At 39.3% G+C, this 23616-nt stretch overlaps 3 protein-coding genes across 4 annotated transcripts in view; 1 reads left to right on the forward strand and 2 right to left on the reverse strand.

Moving 5' to 3' along the window:
* LOC140942389 (cholinephosphotransferase 1-like) overlaps positions 1-1637 on the forward strand; it is an 11249-nt gene extending 9612 nt beyond the window's left edge. For both annotated transcript variants that reach the window (XM_073391357.1, XM_073391359.1), the window contains one exon: positions 589-1637. In XM_073391357.1, coding sequence (XP_073247458.1) covers positions 589-711 — 123 coding nt within the window. In that variant the 3' untranslated portion in view covers positions 712-1637. The remainder of the gene's footprint in view (positions 1-588) is intronic.
* LOC140942388 (NACHT domain- and WD repeat-containing protein 1-like) overlaps positions 1-3005 on the reverse strand; it is a 34647-nt gene extending 31642 nt beyond the window's left edge. The window contains exon 1 of the mRNA XM_073391355.1: positions 2851-3005. The gene's annotated coding sequence lies outside the window, so the exon portion shown is untranslated. The remainder of the gene's footprint in view (positions 1-2850) is intronic.
* A 1189-nt stretch (positions 3006-4194) lies between these two features.
* On the reverse strand, positions 4195-20366 carry LOC140941416 (phosphatidylserine synthase 2-like). The gene is made up of 12 exons (XM_073390417.1): positions 19985-20366; positions 17210-17311; positions 15448-15530; positions 14731-14798; positions 14459-14593; positions 13021-13071; positions 11449-11562; positions 10031-10108; positions 8547-8587; positions 8343-8457; positions 7431-7576; positions 4195-5870 (listed from the first exon to the last, which is right to left on the reverse strand). Exons 1-12 carry the CDS (start codon positions 20164-20166, stop codon positions 5603-5605), a joined length of 1383 nt encoding a protein of 460 aa, XP_073246518.1. The 5' UTR covers positions 20167-20366; the 3' UTR covers positions 4195-5602.
* Positions 20367-23616: the final 3250 nt, after the last annotated feature.

Raw genomic sequence — 23616 nt, forward strand, 5'->3', positions numbered from 1 at the left:
CCTGAAATGTGACTTGAGTACAGTCGACTCTCTCTAATATGGACTTTGGCATTGGCCGTTGGCAACTGGTCATTGAGCATTCGGGCATCCAGAACTCATTGTGCACGATGATTTGCTCGACTAACCACCAAGAATAGCTTCCTAATGCGCAATTCCCCATGCCCAAAGCAACCTTTATTGGATCAGCTATATTGACTATTTTCCAATTCCCCATAATACACTCTGTCTGCCCCCTAAATTTTGCATAACTTATTGTCTTAAAATGCTCTTGGGAAAATGCAATACTCCCAGGAGCATTTAAAAACAATGGTTTATGCAAAATTTGGGGGGCAAACAGAGTGTATTATTGGGAATTGGAAAATAGAGAATACATGCGTGCGTGTCTGATCTCCGAGGCTTGAAGGGTGGGGGCAGACTGATTATTAAATAGACATAAATGTGAGGATAATGAAGACGATAACGACGACGATAATAATGATCATGATGATAGTGATGATGATGATGATGATGATGATGATGATGACGATGTCGTTGATGATGATCAGGGATGATATGAAGGACTAATAACGATTTGTCTTTCCGACTTAGGGCCATGTGATGTTTGAGCTACTGCGCTACAACTTTGCACTGGCGTCAGAAATATGCAACTATCTCAACATCTATTTCTTCAGTATAACACCTCCGATCAAGTCTGACGACAAAGACAAATAGTTCTTGCAGATGTGTGTCCTTAGTATCAGTGGTATCCCTATAAGTACTTAACATCAGTGTGTTTAAACTATTTTCCATTTATTAATAGCAACATGTGTCCTCTATCAAATAATGACATAGCACCTTTATTGTGGCCTCTATATTATATAATTATTGCGATAAAGACTGCGCCATAAAATTGATAGCGGGGCTCAGAGATCACAAACGGATGAAATGAAATGGCACTGTTCTTTATGGTCATTTCCCATCCAATCAATTCTGTTTCTTCTTACCTTGTCTCACTTTTTGTTCAGTTCTCTTTGTGGTCTTACATGTATATACAATTACACTCTTATTGGGGCGGGAGCAGTAAGACAAATATGTGAACAAAATTCAGTGGTTTAATCAGTCAGGTGAAATCTCTTTTAGCATTATTTTACATAGTACTAGAAGTTTTCAAAACAAGACTGGAGTTGAGATTCTCTCGATATAGATCTGTAACTTTCGCACCCTTAAAACGTAAAGTTTTAATACGCAGTTGTGTCAGAGATAGACTACTATTCAACAACACTCTCTCCTTTTCGAAGAGTTGCCGTAGGGCTGGCAACGTAGAACTCTATTCAGTAAAGACCTTTTTCCACTCACGTACACAGGAATAACTCTTTTCAGTCAGGGCACCAATTTGAGATTTCTCTTGTTATTTTATATCTGAAACTTTTGATAGGTTTTCCTAAATTACTTCCTTTTCTCTCCGAAAAGGATTGTTATTTATTTGAAAGTGGAATCATTGTCTTACTTTATTTGTGTTATGATGTCTTTGCTGATTAAGTTGATTTTCATATAAATGGCCTGTTTTTACTAAAAGTGGTTAACCTTTACCTCTTTAGAATAGAAATGAACCGGCCTAGTTTATCAAATAAACTACTCAATAAAATACTTATTTCAGAGCTGCAGGTCATTTTCTTTCTTGAAAGGCCACATGTAAGCCTCTCTATGGTTTCTTGCGGACGTCGTTTTCATCGCGCATTTTCCATCAAATCGTCAGTGTTTCAACGAAATTGTTGCATATTAAGAATTGTTTTCTGTGGTAACGCAACAAGCGTGCTCGAGCTACCTTGACGTCGAAGACGGAAACGAGAAAATTAAGAAGCAATAACTTTAATAACCAAAACAGAAACTCTGAAGTTGCAGCACACTTTTTGGCGGATTTCTTTGCCATCACGACACTGGCTGTCGACGGATTGGAATAGCAATGCGATCACCTCTTTAATCTCTAACATCGTTGTCTTATCAAAAGCAATCGTTGCGACTTCTACTTCGTTGGAAATGTCCATAGAGAGTCTTTTATGTCTGGCTAACTCACCATTTCTGTCGGACAATACAGAAATGTCGTCGAACTCAGTAAACGATGCAGTACGGTCTCTAAAGAAAGTTGCGCTTCGCTGGCGCGGGATTCGCAGCTGGACTGATTACTGCCGCGTATTCACTGCAACAATGTTATTTCGTTGGAATAACAATTCACGTGCGCTCACAGTTGATTTTATTCATATGCACTGAAATGATTGCCAACGGTATCAACTTTATCCGGACATCTTGTCCGACCACAGTTGCGATGTCATCGGATATGGACCAAATTTTAGTCCTGCATTGTCCGGTGGCGGATTGTCATTTGCAGCTCTGTCATTTCGCACGGTATAATTAATTTATTTCTTGAGTATTAGGTACCTTTTTATATAAAAATACCTCGTATTAACCTGTCCAGATAAACTTGTTTGAGTTTCATAGCACCTTTCCTTTCCTTTTAGGTTTTTAGTTTCTCAACGCCTGAACGACCCCGTTTTTTAAAGAAAACTTTTGGAAAATGAGGAAATAACAAAATAAATAAGAGGATTTCCTTTTTGATTTATCCAAGAGTATAACACCCTTACTTTTGTGAAAACAAGGGTAGTTTACAGCAAATGGATTAGTGAACATTTTTTAACAGCTTTTAAAAAAGAGGGGGCGATGCCAAACGCAATACTAAGACATAACTTTAGCTCATACGTATATATTTAATTGTGTTTTAACAATTTAACTCGAAATTGCAAGACTCATGCATTGTTTTGTTCACTACGACGCCACATGAATATTCTCTGGAAATTGTGTCTTTAATATTTGTACCTGAAGCTTCAAATATGTTCAGGATTGAATGCCAATGCTTGACAATGACAAACATGATCTTCATGATGACCATCGCAAAGAGCATTCATGGATGAAAGTCCACCAAATCACACGCAGTTCATTCAGATATGAAGTAATATTAAAATGACAACCCAGAGTGAAATATTGCAAACTCCAATAAGAAAAGGACACAAAAACAAGACTTACGTAAATCCTCCATAAACGCCCCCGGGGGGCTTATTCATTTCAAACACATTTGAGGGAGGGGCTTAATAGAGACGAGGGAAACTTATTTAATTTAGCAAAGACGATGGCATCAGTTATCCATAAAGAACTGAATACATAGTTGAAAAGCTCAAGTACAAGAAGTTGGAGGTTATGCAATGGAGGATCAAAAACAAATCCGAACTTCCAGTTGCTGAATAAACCATCTTGGATTACCGTATTTATTCGAATAAGCGCCCAGCCTCGAATAAGCGCCTACCCCCTCCCCCTCAAACTCAAATAAGAGATAATAAGATACCCTTCTGAAGACGGAATTTTTTTCAGAGTATTTTACAGAAACCTTGGTTTGTTAAATCCTTGCGTTTTGTTATTACCATTTATTGCTTTGTTGCAAAATAAACATACTACATTTGCTGAAAATGGTGAAGATTAATTTTAATAAGTACCCACCTTAAATTAGCGCCCACTCTCAAGGTCCAAAAATCCTAATTTGAAAATACATTGCCTCAGTGACCGTGGTTTGTGTTGTCAAGTAACTATGAAGTGTTATTTAATTGTACGAGGCCTTTGATTCGCCGATTTCTCAAGGCATTTTTATGTTGTTCTGTTCAACTATTATTTATTGAATAAATATTACCTAATTCAGGAATTTAATCTGGGATATGTGTTAACATCATAACTCAGTCCGCTGCACTCTCCCTCACTCCCAACTTCTTCGGCCTAAACCCCCTGAACACTTTACTAGAAATACGTATCTCGCAAACCCTCTTGCAACGCGGTTTTAATAGCGCTACCCAAACATTTAACATGGTGACTTAATAACTTTATGTTGCTTTCTACTGCTAATTTATAGATTTTGTGACACCATTTATTTGTCCAAATTTGAGACGTTTTGCCCCCCGAAATATTAGGAAATAGGTTTTTTATAATTAGTACCTTATTTTACCAAAGACGGAAGTCATTACCAGCTTTTGCCAAGAAAAATGCCCCTGAATATGTTTTAGGCTTATCTTCTTCAGAGTCACACAAGCGAACACCTCACAATTAATAGGGTGCGGATGATTGAATAAGAATGCACAGAAGAATAGGACGAATGGGACTAAAGAAAGCGGTGGCAGACGGAAAAGTGGAAGAGGGGATAGGGGAAATAACCAGCGAGTTCCCTGGATGAAAAAGGAACTGGGTTATAGCTTCGTTTTCTTGCTCAAAATTGATATTTTATGACTAAAATAACAGCTTTACAAACAAAACATGCACACCTCATTCAACCGGCAAATCATTCAGAGGTACAAATTATATTAGCTTTTATTTAAAACCAAACATATATTAAGTGTTTTTCAAAACATACACGACTATTTCATAAATTCATTTCCCAGAAATACGTAAAAAAGTAATACTAATGATGTCGTGTTCCAAAAAGTGCAATGTAAATGTGAGTCACACAGTGCATACTGCACGTCAACTTTTTCACTCCCCCAAACGCAAAAAAAAAAAATTCTTCAAAACAACAGTGCACCAAGTTGTTTATGTTAACTGGAATTGGGTAAATTACGAGACGGGATTATTGCCAAATCAATGTGTTCGAGAATCCTTGTATCATGTCTATTAACTAAGGGCCTCCACAGGTTAGAAATGTACTTGCCTTTAGCGTCTATTTGTTAAAAGATCGTCTCAAATGTAATGACCAGTAGAGGTTCTCCTCAAACTTGGAGACAAAGTTGTCATGTAGCAGCTGCTCAGAAGAGAAGGCACCAATGGTGTCCAACCCTGACCCCAAACAATACTAAAACAATTGAAACAATGACATGTCATTGTTTTCTGCAACCAATCATCAGGGGAGACCTTAAGAGCAGCTCCTACACAACTGCGCTGAGGAGTAAGTTTACTATCGATACTGCGCATGTCAACGCGAGTACTTGTCTAGGGGACCGTTGACAAAGAACGTAGACTGCAAGACAGTCCGTATCTAAAGCTGAAAACGGAGAGCGAGACTGGGCGCTAAACCAATTTTGAGAAAAAAAAATCGACTGTTGTGCAGTCTACAAGAAACGGTAATATAGCGTCAGTTCTCAACGACTGTCTCACCCTCTCAGGCTGGGAAAATTCTTAAAGTAGCGCTCTTTTTCAAAAGGAAAATTGTCGCTGATAGAGTTTTTCCCGGTTTCCTACGGATAACTTGTTCGACAGACTAGCCTCTGTGTTGTCGATGATACATATTTGTTAATCCACGTATTAATAGTTATTGGCATTGTGGAGCCCTAAGAATCAGTCCTGAAAAATTCAAAGAAGATAGCGATCTCTCCCTTCAATTTGATAATAGACCACTAATTGGATTTTACTAAAGTATGAATACCTATCCGATATGTGACTGTCCACTTTAAAGATCAAGGCGTCGCAGCTTGGTTTCGTCACCGAAATCGCGCCGAAATCACCGTTCTTGTGTGTGAACAGAAGCACTATCCGAAATGGTTTTCCTTCCAGCAGAAAAGTTATCAAGTATAGTGTGAACACAGCCTAAGATCGCCTCTTATTCATGTTTGGGTCGATTCTGCGTGACGCTCCCAGCATCTTTGTCCTCAGCATCATGATGTACTCTAAAGACGCCGATGATTGAAGGCCAAAAATTCCACACCGTCCAGATGAACCAAATGCTAACGAAGAGGATCCAGAAGGCAGATACGTGAAAAGGGAAAGGGATGCTGAGTGTGTCCCAGCCAAACTTGACACAGATTAGTATTTCAGTCGCCACTATGGCAGCCACCACCCACGCTTGCTGTCCGAACCGTTTACAGGTGCTACAAGGTCATGACATAAAGGCCGCATATCAATTGTGGGCGGTTAAAAATTGTAACACAAGTGCAGTTTTACTTAATAGCCAAATAGAGACCTTAAAATCGAGGTTTGCCCATCTTACGGCAAACGGCAAACCGCGGTTAGCGATTAGCGGTTTCATGTTACCCGTCTGCCTATATTTGAGACTTGAGCTTCGCGAGTGGAACTCGCGGCTCTCACGTTTGTTTTCATTCACTCGCTCACTTCTACTTCGAATTTGATAATTAATTAGTAAAAAAGATTCCTTCTCAAACGTGGGACTGTGATGTTTTCGAGAGCAAAAAACCTTGCGGTAAATTACTCACCTCTAGAGCGTGGTCTAGCCGTACGAACGTCACATCAAACTACAAACCTGACGCCAAGGCACCGGTCACGTGACTTCTTGACGTTCGAGGTTCGCGGGGAATAGAGAGTTTTAAGAGAGATTAAGATTCACGTTTACGGCGTACGGCAAACGGCAAACGTCAGTTGAAAATTTCTCAGAATAGAAAATAAGCAGATAAAAACAGTCCAGAACGATTCTTGTGGACAAAACTGTCATAAAACTACTTATTTTTGTGTAGAAGCAATAAACAGTAAACGAAAAACAAGGGGAAAACTTGGTCACGTGGTACAAATTCACGTTTGCCGTTTGGCGTAAACGTGAATCTTAATCTCTCTTTAGATTCGAGTTTACCGCGAACCTCTAACCGCTGGAGGTCACGTAACAAGTCTTTCGCGTCACGTTTGAGGTTTACGACGTGCGTTTTCAACGTGGGGAGGTAGGTTTTCACGCATGTCATTTACCTGAAAGTTTTTAGCGTATAATGCTTGTTTTATCCCACGTAATGATACAAAAATCTTGAGGAGCAAGTCTTTATCCATTAACAGAGGCACAAATTCGGGCGAAATGCTAAATCTGATAAATCCTATTGGATCTTGAAAACAAGTGCCATTCATGGCTGCTGATTCAAAATGGCTGCCGCAATCTAATCCACCGCCAATCTAAATCGAATTATGTTTGAACGTCGAACCGCAAACGGGTAACCACAAACCGCGGTTAGAGGTTCGCGGTAAACTCGGATCTAAAACTCTCTAATGTCGAAAAACCTCGATCTTAATGTCTCTTATATTGTAGCACTAGTTTGACATCTCCGCAGGAAAAAAAAAAGGCATAAAATATTGGTATTTTGATACGCCGGATAGATAATTTGGTTTTCCTGCTGGCGTATGTTGTGTTGTGTCGACGGAAGACGAGGAAGAGTTAAGATCTTTGGACTACACCTGTGAATGCCGGTAGTTTATAATAAGCTCTCACCCAGCTGAAATGAAGCCCCTCTGCGAGGACAATTTGCTCTGAATGCTGCCTTTGTACTAAGGGGAAAGTCTCCAATGGTTTTAGTTTAAAAGGAGGAAAACTGGGGGACAAACAAGGCGTGGCGATGAAAACCCAACGAAATCGCGAAATTACGTTCGGTACCCAACTCTCAGATCAATTAAAATTAAATAAAATAAAACAAAACAAAAAACATTCAACAACTCACGGGTCATCCATGTATCTATAAGTCTCATTTAAAGAAACTGCTCCCATCCCAACATACAGTGCCATACGAGCTTGCATTATAAAGTGAGGAGGAGGAATCCACAGGATGAACTTCAGGTAAAACAAGTTTAGTTCAGCTGCAAGGAACTGAAAATCATTTATTCTCTTAAAATGTGTCGTTCGCGTCTCCTGCTAGTTTATCGTCCACTCCAGATCTTTAATATATGTACTGAATAGAATTCCATTCCCGAGTATGATTCAGAACAAACGAACAAACAAACAAAAAAAGGACAGGAAAGAAAGGATGAATACCTCGTCAATGACTACACCATGGGAGTTTACCCAAACACAAGAAAGTTAAAGGCAGGGCAGTCCCTTATTTTTCCAGGCGTGTTTGTCGAGTGTCGAGAACGATCGCTGAGTTCGAGAGGCTCTTATCTTGACTTCATGGTAATCGCATTTGGATAGCCTGCGTGGCAGCCGTCCGAAAGGGTCGAAGGAGATTGGGATTTTGGGCGCACGAGGAGCGCGAAAGGCGCGCGAGAGGGAGGGAAGGGAACTTAATACCTCCCCCGTTCTCCCACAAGCGCACCCGAATGTCCATTCCCTCCTCGTTCAAACACCTGCCACGTGGAGAGGGTGAGCGGGAATAGAAGCCCTCCCCTGGGACAACTATTTTGTGTACTCCAGCTTTGCTTAACTCACCAAAAAAAAAAAATTCAGGATAGCAGCTTTTCAAACTCGTTGATAGACCTTTACAATCGCTGGTCGCGAGGAAAGACAGGGGACTGAAAAATTACACCAAGGATGTCTGACAAAGATTTTCGAGCACCACGCGCCCATTCCTCCAAACGCAAGCTATAAAAACACGCTTTTGTTAGAACAAAGCGAAAACAGGAACAACGAAACATACCAGAGCAGTAATTCCACAAACTGCCAGCCACCTAGTGAGACTAGTGGTGGCCTTCCAATTATATGATGTCCAAGAATATGGAGTGAATTGTTCAGCTACCCTCTTAAACTTTCCACTGCAAAATAAACAGGTAGTACAATGTTAGAGTGTCAATCTGTTACTTAACCGGCACGAGATCTTTATAAAGACAAACGTGACACGTACCTGTAGGTGGGAATATTCCATAACCCTCTCCAATGATATGGCTAAACACAGAAAAACAAACGATAATAATGACAATAATGATGATAATGATGACAATTAGAGTGGTTTTCGTTTGAGTGTCGTAAAACCAAAACCAAAGTAATTACTCTGGCCAATCACATAGGACACAGACAATACATTGAACCAATCATAACTCGAAGTAATTACATGTGGCTGACGCAAAGCGCGGGAAAATGCATGCGAGCGCGTCACAATTGGCTTTGGTTTTACTTCTGATTGGATGAAAAGGTGGCGCGAATCTTTTAAGCCAATCGCATCGTGTAGAAAGTGCAAAACCAATTACTTTTCGACACTCAAATGAAAACCGCTCTATAATGATAAACCTAAATCTAAATTGGTTACCGTATCAATCTCTCATATGGGATATGCAAGATACAGGAGTATAACCAGCGGTCTTTAGCCATTGAAATATGAATTGAGTTAGTACTGCGTCAAGTCTAGCGTAATAAGTTTGTGTGAGGGCGGAAGGTAAATTGGAGTGTAAATATTGTAACATTATAACACCTTTTAAGACTGGTTTCCATTTGCTCGTTGCGATTGCTACGATCCTTAAATAACAGTTCCACTATAGGCGTCTGGTCATCTGAAAACTATCTCTTAAACGACCGTATAGGTATCGTTGCAACAAAGGAAGCTTAAATAGACTTCAGTTCAACTTTAAGACTGATTTTCATGTGACTTTTCAGGTCGTTAGTCTTTTTTTCAGCAATTGTAGTTATCATATTATAGAAATTAGACTTCACAAATATCTGCATACCAACCGCATATATACATGTACACTGTACATCTGAGGTTATGTTCACACTATATGGGGTAACTTTTCTTTAACTTGACGCCACGAAAAGCTATTCCATATAGTGTGAACACCTATCTGATCTGTGACTTCCCCATTCAGAGATCAGCGCGGCGCAGATTCGCTCCGCCATAGAAATCGCGCCGCCACAACCGTTCTTATGTGTGAACAGAAGCCCTATCGATCCGGTATGGTTTTCGTAGCGGTGCAAAAGCTATCGGATACAGTGTGAACATCTATCCGATATGTGACTTCCCCATCTAGAGATCAGCGCGGCGCAGCTTCGATCCGTCACAGAAATGGCGCCGCCACAACCGTTCTTAAGTGTGTGTGAACAGAAGCCCCATCCGGTATGATTTTCGTGGCGATGCAAAAGCTATCCGGTCGTGTGAACAAAGCCTAAGCATCATTGCCTAAATGCAACTTGGCTAAACTTTATTGAGAACAGTTATTAAGTGTGTTAATTTAATTTAATTTAATCCATTTTACTGCATACAATATAATAAATATACAGACATAAGTTAGCAGCGGGGAGGGACTAGAAGGGACCGGAGAACCATACGGGCTACTCCACCCAATCTAAAATTAGATTACATTGTGAAGAAAGAAAGAAAGCTGTTAAAGAACTTACTTTATTTCCTAGATATTCACATGTCTTCATTCCAAGATATGCTCCAAAACCATTACACACAATCACATCCATAACCCACTATATCGAAAAAAAAAACAAAACAACAACAACAAAAAAAACAACAAAATAATAATAATAATAATATAAAAGTACATGATATAAGTCTACTAAGTCTTGGCGTTAGTATTTTAAACTGTGCAGTTCCAGAAAATGTTCATATCTCCCATGGAGGACACTATCTTGTTTTAGACCCCCCCCCCACCCCTGGGAATTTCAGGGGGATGCTTGTCATATCCCCCACCCTTTGGAATTTCCATGAATTTCCCACTTTGTTGGATACTCCTTGGAAAAGATATTTCCGTATAAAATGATGCTGTTGCACTATACTTCTATGCGAAAGCAATCTCGTCGCTTGACTCATTAAGTTTATCTTGTCGTTTATGCCTGCTATGGATTTAAAAAATCCCTTTATATTTTAGAGGTCTTTCTTTTATTACAGTAAATCACTGAGAACCATGCTGAGGCAAAACCTTACACTACACGAACGACGCCATCTGCAAAAGCCACCGTACATTCAAACTAAAAGCCAAGTGAACTTTAATTCCTTTCAGTTTTTTTTAAAACTAGGAGACTTAAGACACAATCACATTACTGTGAATACCACAATTGTGTGATGCAGCAACAACTATATAGCCGGAGGTTTATTTGTAAGTTGATGAAAATTGTACTGTTGACTCCCGATAACTCGAACCCTCGCTAACTCGAACCTCGCACCAACTCGAACCAAAATCGATTTCCCCTGCATTTCCTTCAAATATTTAATGTAACTTTACCCTCGGTAACTCGAACCTCCCGCTAACTCGAAGAAATTTTTGTTTTCCCTCAGATAATTTCTATATGATTTTACCCTCGATAACTCGAACCATGTTTTGAGCGCTTAAAAAGTCGGGAAAAAACTCAGTGTGCGGGCGTCCGAAACATTGAATTTTGCATTTCCCTTTGACGTGTTGTAGGCATAACGTTTACAAGAGAAGGCTGACGTTGTTTGTCACAAATCTAACGTGAAACAGCTTTACTTCTTAAAACAGTAAAACACATGCTCTATTTAGGCTATGTTTTGTTACATTACGTTCTGATTAATAATTTAGAAGTATCTTTCAATTTTAACCTACCATTTCTACAATTAAACGTGATTAATATGTTCACTATGCAGTACAAACTAGTTTTTCCGGCTAATTGCTTTTAGCTCCCAACAACTCGAACTTTGTTCGATTTCCCTTGAAGGTTCGAGCTATCGGGAGTCGACTGCATTAAAAACAATTATCTCGTAAGACGTGGAAAAAAAAACACATTTAGCCGGCCGACAGGAAAAGATTGTCAACTAAAACAAATTAACACATATCATCACATTTCCATACATGGTCCCACCAGCATTCACTGAAGTTTGGTAATTGATGTTCCAATGAATATTCCAGTACTTCAAAGAGAACACTTATTACAGTTAGCAACCAGTAATCACGAAGAATAAGAGCCTGGAAAAAAAAGAAGAATAAAAAAAGAGAAAAAGGTAAAATAAATACAGGGAGTTGTACTTGGAATTAACAAAGTAGACTGCAAAACAGTCCGTATTTCTGCGTATTTAAGTACGCGCGAGCAGTCTAACAAAAGGTCTGGAACGAGGGTGAAAACTGGGGAGAGACGCTAAAAATACGTCTTTTAAATACTCTTACGCCACACTTTACCGATTTCTTTACTCATTTTGAGAAAAAACCCTACTGTTTTCCTGTCTATTAACAAAAGTGCACAAAAGCTTAGGCAGGAATGTTTCTAGAAGGAGGAGGGATAGTCTGCAACCTGCAAACGGAGAAGTATTTCGGCTCGTCGATTCTCTCTACCCAAAAAGGAGAGTTCTAAGCGATGACTGCAAATACCGCTGGATATATCGATATGCAGGTTAATTAGAGTAGGGAGAGATCCTATAACAGTAGAGACCTTAACATGCACCAGTAGGGACTTTAAGATGCCACGACGGCCCCGACGACGAGAACGTCAAAAAAGCAATAGGCTGAATAGGCAAAACAACAACTCTCCACGTGCATCACCCTTTTTTTTTATACATTTCTTTGCCGTCACTGCACGACTACGACGGGAAACTGCCTATCTTCACGTCTTATGGAAGTCGTAAACAAGCGACGGCTGAAGTTTCTTTCTCGTTCTGAACTTGAATATGGTTCTTAGGAATTCGGTTCAAAAAGAGTTCGTTGGCATTTGACAAAGTAAATGAGTTGGAGTAATCGCGACAGAGATTGAAAGAACACAACTTCACTTTTTAACCGACGTTTTCGTGGTTGTCGCCGTCGTGGTATCTTAAACTCCCTATTTTCGTTTACGGGAACAGGTGAATTTCCTATACGCGTAGCAGTAAATACGGATAGATTGCCTCTTACCCCGGAGAAACAGGTAGACTACCGGGTAGAATGGTAACGCCATTATCTCATCTGGGAAATAATGGTCGCCTTTTATAAAACTACGAGGTAAACGAGTTCGCTTATCCGTACCCGAAGGCTGAAACGGTGTATCTTAAGGCATAGTTAATGGAGGTGACTGGTTATGAAGCCCGGTAAACATCAAAGGAGCAAACAAAGATGCCAAGATTTATGTTAGAAGGTCCACGACCCTGCACAATCTTTTGTTTTGCGTTCATACGTTATGCATGAATTACGTAACCAGCACGTTTCTATTGGTTAGTTCCTCAGTACGGTGTAAACAACTATTGTGTTTTGTGCAGGGTCAAGGCCAAAAAAGAGAACAAAAACATACAACAAAGAACTTTGTCGGGTTTCATAACCATTCCCTCTATTAACTATGCTTAAGGTCACTAGTATCTTAATGGAATCTGGGAGCATGCTCTCCCTTCTTATCAGTTACGTTATTTTAAACTTAAAAAGTTTCCCGATTTAGTACAAATGCATACAAATAATCGAACTTACCTTTGCCCACCAACCAAAGAAATGTGCTGGGAGAAAGACATCACACTTTTCCTGTACAAAAAGAAAGCAAAACAAACTCACAGATGATTCATCAGCATGCAGTGTGACTGATAAACCAGTGCAAAAATAACTAACTACTGAAGGACATTGCTTAAGGAGCCATTCATTAATTTCTAAATGGAGTGGGAGAGGGGACATTGCTAACGGACTGATTTAATTAGCAGCAGCCAATAAAACCCTCTAAGCCTAAGACCTGAGATTAACACAAGTGCCTAATACAAGAAGATACCTGTTATAATTTAGACTACGAGTAGTCCCTTATGTTTCCTCAGGGACAGAAAATCACCCCACGCGAGAAAAGGCGACACGCGGCAGGGAGGGAGAAAAATGCCGCGTGTCGCCTTTTCTCGCTTTGGGTGATTTTCACGCGCGCTCGCGTTTCGCTCGCTCTACTATACCTGAGGAAAAATGGGGGACTACTCGTAGTCTAGTTTTAACTGTCCTTTCATTTGTGACATTTTAATATGTTAGCAGTGACACAGAGCAAACAGCACTGAGCAGGAGTCGGCAACAAATCACTAGCTACTTTTTCCTACACAGGCTTTTCCTAGCCTCAGGGGCACCCAACGACAATTTTCGGAAGAATATCTGTTCGGAAGACGATTTGAGATCTAGAATTTTCGAAACATTTGATGTAAAATTTCTTGCTTGCCTGCCTCTCCTAGGATTTTCCAACATCTAAAAAATGGCATAATTGCCCATTTTTAACGGATTTTTACCCTAGAAAGGTCACCTAGAATTTTCGGGAGCCTCTTTTCTGGCTGAAATTTTCGAAAAGGTAAGTTTTGATCCCTATAATATACGGATCACTAGACTTTCAGCTAGGAAATCCGAACAGATGAAAAATTTTTAGGGAATAAAAATATGCCTATATCTACATTTAAATACTAAAATACGTTTAACAATGCTATGTTCAAGTGGTTTTGAACTATATTCTCGTTGGGTGCCCCTGTAGCCTGCGTTGCAGCCGGTCCACGCACAGTCCAGGCACTCGTCCAAACCATTAATATAGAAGGTTTAGAGCGTCTGTGACGCAGGCAAGCTTTTCCAAGGATTGGTGAGGAGCATGTACAGCTGTACACTGTACTTTCTAAGTGGCCCAGGGCACTGGAGACAAGCAAAGACGGGAAAGAGAAGGATGATGCGAACGAGCGCAGATCACTCCTTTGGCCCCGATCTTCCTTTCTTAGTAAAATTAATTTACACTGCAACTCAAAATATTCCCTAAAAGTGACTGGCACCATCATCAATGCTGAAACAATGTTCTTAGCACCTGGCTGTCCTTTATGAATCACGACTATTATATACTATCCTCTAACTTACAGATGACACTTTTGCTATTACTTTTAATTATCAGCTATTAATCTGTGCCACCTACTAAAAAATTGTGAAAAGGTCCCCTCGGATCTTCAGGTGTGTACAGCCTGCAGTCTTCACCGTAAGACTGCTCTGGCAGAGATTTGCCCAAATCTTCATCAAGATACTTCAGCAATTGTCTGGCATCATCAGTTGTCTAAAAAGATTCACACTGATTATTAGACAACTTAAGTATAAGTCATAGTAATTAAGTTCTTCTAACACTTAATGGTATCTAACAGTGAAGCAGGGAAAAAGGAAGGTTTAGATCACTCCTTTTCCCCATACATGTACCTGAAATAGCAAGAAAATGAGGGCCAGTTCGTAGATGACACTTAAACAGAGAATGAGTCGCCAAAATGCTGCAATCAAAAAAATAAAATCATAGATAAATGACCAAGTAAAATCAAAACGACACATGCAAGAAATCTTCAAGAGTAATGCATGTAAGTAATGGGAAACAAGTGAGTAAATAACATATTTCTTTTGTAAGTAGGTTGAGTATGATCATCCAGGTGAACATAGTCCTGAATAGGACTGTTATTGTTGACAGTGACTGACGTTTCGACAACCTGTGCTGTAGTCATCTGCAGAGTCAAAGTGAGTTGCATCATGTCAGTTGATAGTATCATGTCAGATGATGGTAGTTTAATAATAGTACCATCAACTGACCTGACACAACTCACTTTGACTCTGAATTTGACTACCACACAGGTTGCTGAAACATCAGTCAATGTCATCAACAACAGTCCTATATTCAGGACTGCGTTCACCCGGATGATAATACTCAACTTAATATGAAATGACTACTGGGTTCAAACCTTCCACAACATATTTATTAATAATATTATATTATTATACAGAAGGACAACATTTCAACATTATTGCCCCTGGATATGGGCTTTGGATAAATTATTTCTCTTAGACCATTCACCAGCTCCATTTTAACTTATTTGGTGAAAACACGAAAAATAAAACCAAAGTAACAGCAACATGCCATGCCATGCCTACCTGGGTGTGGTCTTTTAAAAGGACCATCTCTAATCTGTGTCACACCAAATAATAAAAACACTGCAATACATGCTATGAGGCCCCTGGAATAAGAAACAAAAACAAAAGGTAAAGAAAGTCCCAATAGTGATCAACATCAATTTTCTTCTAACGATATCCATACATTGTCAAGAGATAAGGTTATGAGAATTAATAAAATGATCACCACAGAGAAAATGCTTTGATCTATTATCAAATTCTCTCAACTTATTCTTTATGAAAATGTGTTTAGAGACCAGTTTGGAGAATTTGTATGTGAATATTGGGGCTAAAAGGATTAATAAAAGGCCAAAAGACTGGAACCTGCCTTGGCTTACAGGGTGTGTGCAGCTTTTTGGATCTAAAATTCAAGACTTTTTCAAAAACAATACTTTATTTTTCCAGATGTAAGGTTAACAAATAGGTGTTCAATAGAGACCTTGAAAACACAGGAAACAAGCTTTTTTCGTGATGCACTGCAAATGTACGGCAACCAAGGACAACATGGACATACAATGTAAGAGAATCATGAAACTTAAGAAACTTCTCATTCTGTGATTAAATGTCTTGGCTTTGGGCGAGATTGAATGGGAATTGACCACAGGAAAAAATCACACTTATTATTATATAAAGCAGCTGTTATAGTTTGAAAAAAAAAAAACTCTCCTTACTATTTTTGCAAACTTTTTCTCTATCTTCAAGACTTTTACCAGGTCTGGGAAATTGCTGGGCAAATTTCAGACTTTTTCAAGAATTCAAGACTCTGTTTCAACCCTGGGCTTAGTGTAGCAAAATGCACCTATGAGTAGTGCGAGTATAGCTCACCCGCAACTGAATGGAAAACGCTAGTCCATTTTAACCCAATCAGTATGTGACACCCAGGGTTTTCACTACTAGAGTATGCAGGGACAAATGACCCTTCCATGATTTAATTGAACTTTTGTGAGACAAGTTAGCAAAAATCCCTCAACACAGCTGAAAAGAAGATCTTAAAAAGTGATTGGGTTCAAAAGTGATTTGTTGAACAAAGATGTAGCTTCCCAAAGTTGATGAATTTTACAGATGTTTATTATGTTGGAAGGAGGGGGGGGGGGGGAGGGGGAGGCAAATTTGTGCTCCCCAACATGCAGTGTACAAATTAATATCTGTAAAATTCCGTAACTTCAATAAATGTATTTTTGCTTGCTTTGGATATTTGTATCACTTTTAAACTTGGTAAATTCACTATTAAACGTTGCTCTCCCCAGCAGTGTCAATGATATTTGCTTATACTTGCCTTCATCAAAACTTAAATAACAACTGTGGAAGGGTCAATTAGAAGCTCGTTTGAGAAGTGGCTTCTTTGTTTCCCTTGGAGTTGAGTACTGTGTTGCTCAGGGAACAATATTGTTGGTCCCTGGGTCCCTGGAACTTCTAATGAAACCCCACTTCACCAGTATACGTGTACACGTTTACAAGTTGGGTGAAGAGAGACAAAGCGCAGCCAATTTTCTCGTCTAAGGAAACTTCAAGGTGATGGTCAGCCACAACACCTCTCCACACTCAAGTGTCTGCCTAAATGTGCAGAATGTCCAACCGTTTGAGTACGTAAAATTGGGATATCTTTTAATCACCGACAAATCATACGAGGGCGAGGAAGGAAGCTATAGAGATAGCTAAGAGTAAAAGGGGGAGTTGAGATGGGTGTTGGTAGATGTCCAGCAGCATTTAAAATGTTAAACAAATAATAATTAACACACCTTACCTCTTTGTATTGTATTCATGGTCTTTATGGGGTTTTTCGAACACTCCAACATATACGAGGACGCACAGCATAATCATCAGGACAGTTACAGTATGTGCTCGCCTTGAAAAAACATTGCAGAAAGGATGATTTCAAGAATATTATTATTATTATTGTAGAAGCTTAACCTTTTATCGTACTATTAATTGGAACTATAAGTTAACGGATAAAACCTATAAAGTGACTCACATGTACAGCAGCTTCTGATCTTACGTACATGCATATTTATCCGCAGTTCACAATATGAGTCATATTATATATTTCGATTCATGTCATTTCAACCATCTGGGCACATTTATATTAAGAACTCGCATGGGCCTGCTTTTCAGTTGGCTTGATTATACAGTGTATAGCCAAAAATGGATAGAGCATTGTGTCTGGTCATCACAAGGTCAGGATTGATTCCCGGTCAAGGCTATTAATTTTTTTAACTGCTTATAGGTTGTTCATTTAACTGCGAGGATCATTTCCACTTGTGTTGAATTTCCCCTTCTATTCACAGAAATGACAAAGGAAATTGGTAGTCAAAATTACTTTAATTCAGGTGGCCCTACAATTTTAGTAGCTGGGTATAGTTATGCCTAACCCTTTTTTCCTTGTGGTAATGATGCTTTCTCTATAACAGAAAGGATGGAACAGAGGAGAGCCTTTAAAAATAAATTGTTCATCTGTTGTCGGGTTTCGTTTTTAATTTTTCCTGCTGTGTCACTATTGTTGTCCCTTCTCTGGTATACATCAACATTGACAGCTTTGGTGTTATAATCTGTTATAATCTCGTCACGGGTGATATGCCACCAAAAATTTTCTCTCACTTTTTTCTTGAATTGAAAATCAGGGCAAGATGATACCTTAATAAAAGGCGGGCCACCTGGCTTTATAGTTAGTGGGAAAATCAGTGAAACCTGGCTTTAAAAAAAAGATAAAACCCAACAGAAGCTTATGCTGACACCTTTAACCAGGCCAGTATTTCAAAGACAAGATCACTGAAGAAAGTTGATGAAGCATTTTCCCGTGTTTTCATTTGTGTGTTTTCTTGCGATTAATTAATTGATTATAAATTAAAGTGATTTACTGTTGGATGAACATGTTTAAATCTGTCATTTTGCTGAAAAGCAAACAACTTGAAATTGTCCCCAAAACACAAGGGCTCATCAAGGAGCTTACATGCAGTACTAAACAAAATTCCTGTGCTCGCTTTTTAAGGAGTGTCAAAATGGAGAACTTTGATTTCTTTTCTCTAAAATTAATTTCAAAAGAGACATTATTCGCTTCAAAATTTGATTCCTGTTTGGTAAATGCTGATTGACTTATAACATGACAGGTCAAGCAGACGTTACATTATGTAAATTAGGAGGCGGTTGATGGCTTGTTAAATCAATGTATAAGGCGTTACTTTTTTCCCTCTCGAGTCAAAGAAGCAAAGAAGAAAAAAAAAAAAAAATGCCTGATCTCAGGTTATGCAACATCTTGGGACATTTTTGACAACATTCAAAAGTCCTGTTTTTCATTTTTGGAAATCCAGGTCATGAAGAGGTGAAAATCTCAAGCATATGACTGAGAAAAAGTTGGCAGGTATTCTTTCTAGCAGTCAGAGTTAGTCCCAAAACTATAGTTTTACTGATTAAGATTAAGACTGAAAATCTGTTTGAAGTGTAAATACTAATACATAACAATAACAATAAATGCAACTCTCAAAAGCATTTGACAATTCACATGGCAACAACAGAAATTCTCATGAAATGACTGTGCCCTTGCTATTGCACTATGGCAACCATTAGACTCTGCCATCATTGTTGAGCCAAACTCAAAACTGAAATGTTGCAGGGATGTCACTATAAGATTTCAAGTTGCCCAGTAAATGGTTATTACAACAAGTAGAGGCCAGGAAAAAAACAGCCACGGATTTCTTTTAATGCTATTTTTCTTCTACTTTCCCCTGAAAGTAGCTGGGGAAATCCCCAGCCCCTTACCTCTTAATGACAGCCCTGATTGTTGGCAGAATAGAAATATAACTGTGAAGATTTGGGATTACTTGCAGACACTACAGGTTACCTCATCACACTCAATTACCACGCCATTCCTCCATGCACCCTCTTCCACATTTTTGTCACCCCTCCCCCCCCCCCCCCGCCCTGACTGTTACAGTGTTATTGTTGTGTTTCAATCTTATCCTTGGTTTAATTTTTATCTTTCTATGTTTTCGGGTATGTTAATGTATGATTAGCTTTGAAATAAATTTTGATTTGACCTATCCGGGTAATAAGCTTAAACTCATGACCATCAAACAGTGGACCTTTGAACAAAGAATAAGACAGCCTGTCAATGTTCTTGTGGATATCTAAACACAAGAAATAAATATAACACTGCTGTATTTGAACTGAAAGCTAAGAAAGGTGGGTTACCGGGGCCATTACATTGAGATTACAGAATGTCCAGAGCAATTAGCCTAATTTGCTCCCCGACGTACGTGACATGTGACGATCGCGGGGCAAAAGAAACGAAACACTTCCATTTGAGAAATAACAAAATGTTAAAGTTTAAGGTGACCAGATGCATCTCATAACAGTGTCTAGCATTATGTTTCATTATGTATTATTCAGAATTAAGTTAAGCAATTTAAGATTACATGTACGTATACAAACACGGGTATGAAAATGCACCCGAATTCAAGTGCTATTCAATAACTGCGGGAGTACATTAACACGTTTCCTTTAGAAATAACTTCTCTCGGCTTACCAGAAATAGGTATTAGTTCCATCATCAGAGAACTGCTGGGTTTGTTTGATATCCCACTCGCAGTTGATACTGAAAGGCCGGTTATCTTTCTCGCCAGCATTGCCGTTTGCTCTGACAAAATCCTGATCGTGTGCTTGGTCATTTCTCCGAGTGGTTTTGTCCTGGTTGTTTGGCTTCCCCATGTGATGCGAGTGTGTTTGTTCACTGGCCAGGATTTCTTCAACTAAAAAATTTACGCCACTTAGAAAGAAATTTAGTACCAAACACTACGGTCATGCCATGCCAGCACTCTGCAGGTCGTTCAGCGTTGTTTTTCGTATTGTTGTTCAGCAAATTGTTCAGCATGGGACTCAACTCGTTCCCAGGTCCTGTCTTACTTCCGTCTGCTGACCGTCACAGCACAGTGGTGTTTCTTTATTCTCCTCGAAAATATTAAAAATAAGTTTTAGAACCTGAAATTTGCCGAAATCATGATCGGTTACAATCGCTGAAAATGGGGCGGGCGAATGACGGGTAATTCACTCAAAATTTCAACGGCTCTTGGTGCCTTTAGAAGAAATCATTAGCAGAACGTTGAGATACAAAACGTGGCGCTAATCCCATAATCTGGTGACGCTTAAGAAAACAACAGGCTAGTAAATATTACATTCAAATGAAATTTTACAAAGGTAATGCTCAGATTTTGATTGGTAGATTTTAAGGTCCCTCAATATTGCAAGCATGTCTTTCAATGCCCTCGCATCTTTCTTTTCTGATGAGGCCACCCCCCCTTTTTTTTCGTTTATTAATAGCGTCGAATGCGTTTCCTGATATTGGGTCGCCTCGGTCGGTCGGATTGAAAAAAAAAAACCTTAAAAAAAAAAAAACGCAAGAAGTCTCGGAATAGGAGGCCCTGGTACCCCAGGATGACGTTAAAAGTAAACATTTACATATTTGGATTAACAAAATGCACAATATACTGTAAAAAAATGTTCCTTTTTTTGTTCCTGTTCTTCTCTATGTTGTTACTATGCTCATTTTTCAGATTAAAAGAATTATTTCAAGTAAAAAATGGTTTAACTGCGTCGTTACTTTTTTTTCTCTTTGTTTGAAAATGCCAAAAATTTGGGTCGGTCGGACGACGCTAAACGGAGCAAAAAAAGAGGATGGCCTGAGCCGCAATCGATAAATCGGGGAGGGAACCATCCACCACATGTATAACTTTCGTATGCATGACTGCACTCAGGAACAAAACAGTAGCCCATACCTGCTTTCTTCCATTGGGACAATACAAATGGCCGTCTCTGTCAATCCAAAAATTTGGCTACCATGGTAACGTGACGTCACATTTCCCCTCTTTATTAGGTTTTGGCTAACGTCGTCCCCAGGGCATTTCACTTAGAAAATGGGAGGGGCGGGAAAAGGCCCTGGCATAGCCCTGGCATCGGCTCGTCGAATACATTAAAAGTCTGTTCGTTTGATACTTGTTTTTACGCAGAGTTTCGTCGTGTCGTTTCAACGTGTCTAGCGAAAATATCCCCTGGGGCGGAAGATGCATACGAGGAAAGATTGGAAGGGGGTCTCTTCCTTTTCCCGCTCTCTCTTTCCTATATATCGTCCCCTTCGCTGAGATGTTGTAATAGTCTCCCACGGGATCCCACCGCCCTTCCCTGACTCCAAAGGGTTGAATTCAGTCCAATGTCGCGTAATCTTTATGTGCGCATGCGTGTAAATTTTACGTGCGTCATAGGCAAAATGTATAACAGGGAGCGCGTAAACGTTTTAAAATTTAACCTCCCTCAGCTTTTGCGTCAGTAAGCGCGACACTTCATACATTGCCTCTATTTTATTTACACACGTTTAAATCATGATCAGGTGTAGTGGAAATACACCCTTACAATGCTAAGAGACGACTACATCGGTATGATAGATATCAGTACTTATCGTCATAAACTCAAAAGTACAATAATTGTATCTGAATTGTAAAGCCCAACAGATTTCTTTGTTGCCAAGTTTTGCTTGCTTTTTGGACTTGCACACACAATGTGAATAGCATTCCTATCATTTTGAATCAACTGACCTTTAGAAACGTCCCCTTTTTAAACTTGTTGTAATCGGTTGTGAACGAGAGACAAAAGATTGTGCGCGGTCAGGGAGCGTCCAACATAAACATCAACAACATCTTTGTAAAGAATTTGATGTCGTCTGGGTTTAACCATAGTTATGTTAATGAATGAATAAATGGATGAATGAGTCAGTGTACTGTTCGCTTTATTTTATCACTTCCTCTCACATTTAGTAGGTACATTTCACCATTCATAATGGTCATAGGACTGAGTTGAGTCCAATTCTCTCCGTAATCATACGAATGATCAACAAAATCCGATTTGTTTAATCCGGCGGGTATGATGACAGATGGAATCGGACGACACGAAGTTCTGTTACCAATTAATCATAACTTCAATAAACTACAGCAGGACCTCGATAACTCGAGCTAGGATGACTCGAATACCCCGCTAACTCGAACTAAATTCTTGCTTAAAGTGAAAAAGAAGCAAACAAAAACAAACATTCAACAGGGGCACCCAACGACCGAATGTTTCCAAATACGCCAGAAGTGTCTCAGATGGTTTTCTCTATGCTTTAGAGGCCTGTTTTGACGAGGGGGGCGTAAGGGGGGTAAGAATACCGCAATACCGCACATGGTAGCGCGAGAATACCGCAATACCGCATCACAACTTAGCCAAATACCGAAACCGCAGTTACAAATGGGAAAAAGTTGACGTTGTCAATACTACAAATCCCTCTTTCAAATAGAAATAATACTTTTATGTCAGTGTTTCCAAATCAAGGTGCGTCGAAGTCAAGCTTGCGATAAACATAAGATCATCCAGGGGCACCCAACGAGAATATAGTTCAAAACCACATAAACATGCATAGGATTGTTGAACGTACCTTAGTATTTAAATGGTAGATAAAGGCTTATTTTAATCCCCTAAAAATTTTTCATCTGTTCGGATTTCCTAGCTGAAAGTATAGTGATCCGAAAATTATAGGAATCAAAATTTACCTTTTCGAAAATTTCAGCCAGAAAAAAGGCTCCCGAAAATTCTAGGTGACCTTTTTAGGGTAAAAATCCGTTAAAAATGGGCAATTATAGCACTTTTTTGATGTTCGAAAATCCTAGGAGAGGTAGGCAAGCAAGAAATTTTACAGAAAATGATCCGAAAATTCTAGATCTCAAATCGTCTTCCGAACAGATAATTTTCCGAAAATTGTCGTTGGGTGCCCCTGATCATCGCACTCGTTTAATTTTGTTCATAACATGTATACGTTTACATAAATGATACAACGGGGGTACTTGGGTTAATTTTTGCTGGGTATGTGCCGCTGGCTTCTCAGAGCCACTTCCCCATTATAGTCTATTCAGTGGTCAATTATAGACCCCATCTTAGTCACTTTTGGGCAAATATTTAATTTTCGCAATCCCAGCTTAGTCGCTTTCTCTTTTTATGAATTGACCATTTTTTAGATTGAATGAAGAACACTTAACTTTTTATCTACAGTACAAACATTCTGGTACGTTTGGTAACCGTAAATATGAAGAACTGTCTTACCCCCAAAAATCAGAAAATGGTCGACCCCATTCTAGT

This window comes from Porites lutea, chromosome 6 (assembly GCF_958299795.1).
Source record: "Porites lutea chromosome 6, jaPorLute2.1, whole genome shotgun sequence".
Lineage (NCBI taxonomy): Eukaryota > Metazoa > Cnidaria > Anthozoa > Scleractinia > Poritidae > Porites > Porites lutea.

Bases quoted from the DNA above. Each gene is read 5' to 3' on its own strand.
- LOC140941416 (XM_073390417.1), bottom strand. From the start codon at position 20,166: ATGGGGAAGCCAAACAACCAGGACAAAACCACTCGGAGAAATGACCAA. The intron at 15,531-17,209 runs GTAAGGTGTGTT...TTCTTATTCCAG, and splicing joins CATGAATACAATACAAAGAG to GGGCCTCATAGCATGTATTG. The intron at 10,109-11,448 runs GTATGGAAATGT...TTTTCGATATAG, and splicing joins GTGAATGCTGGTGGGACCAT to TGGGTTATGGATGTGATTGT.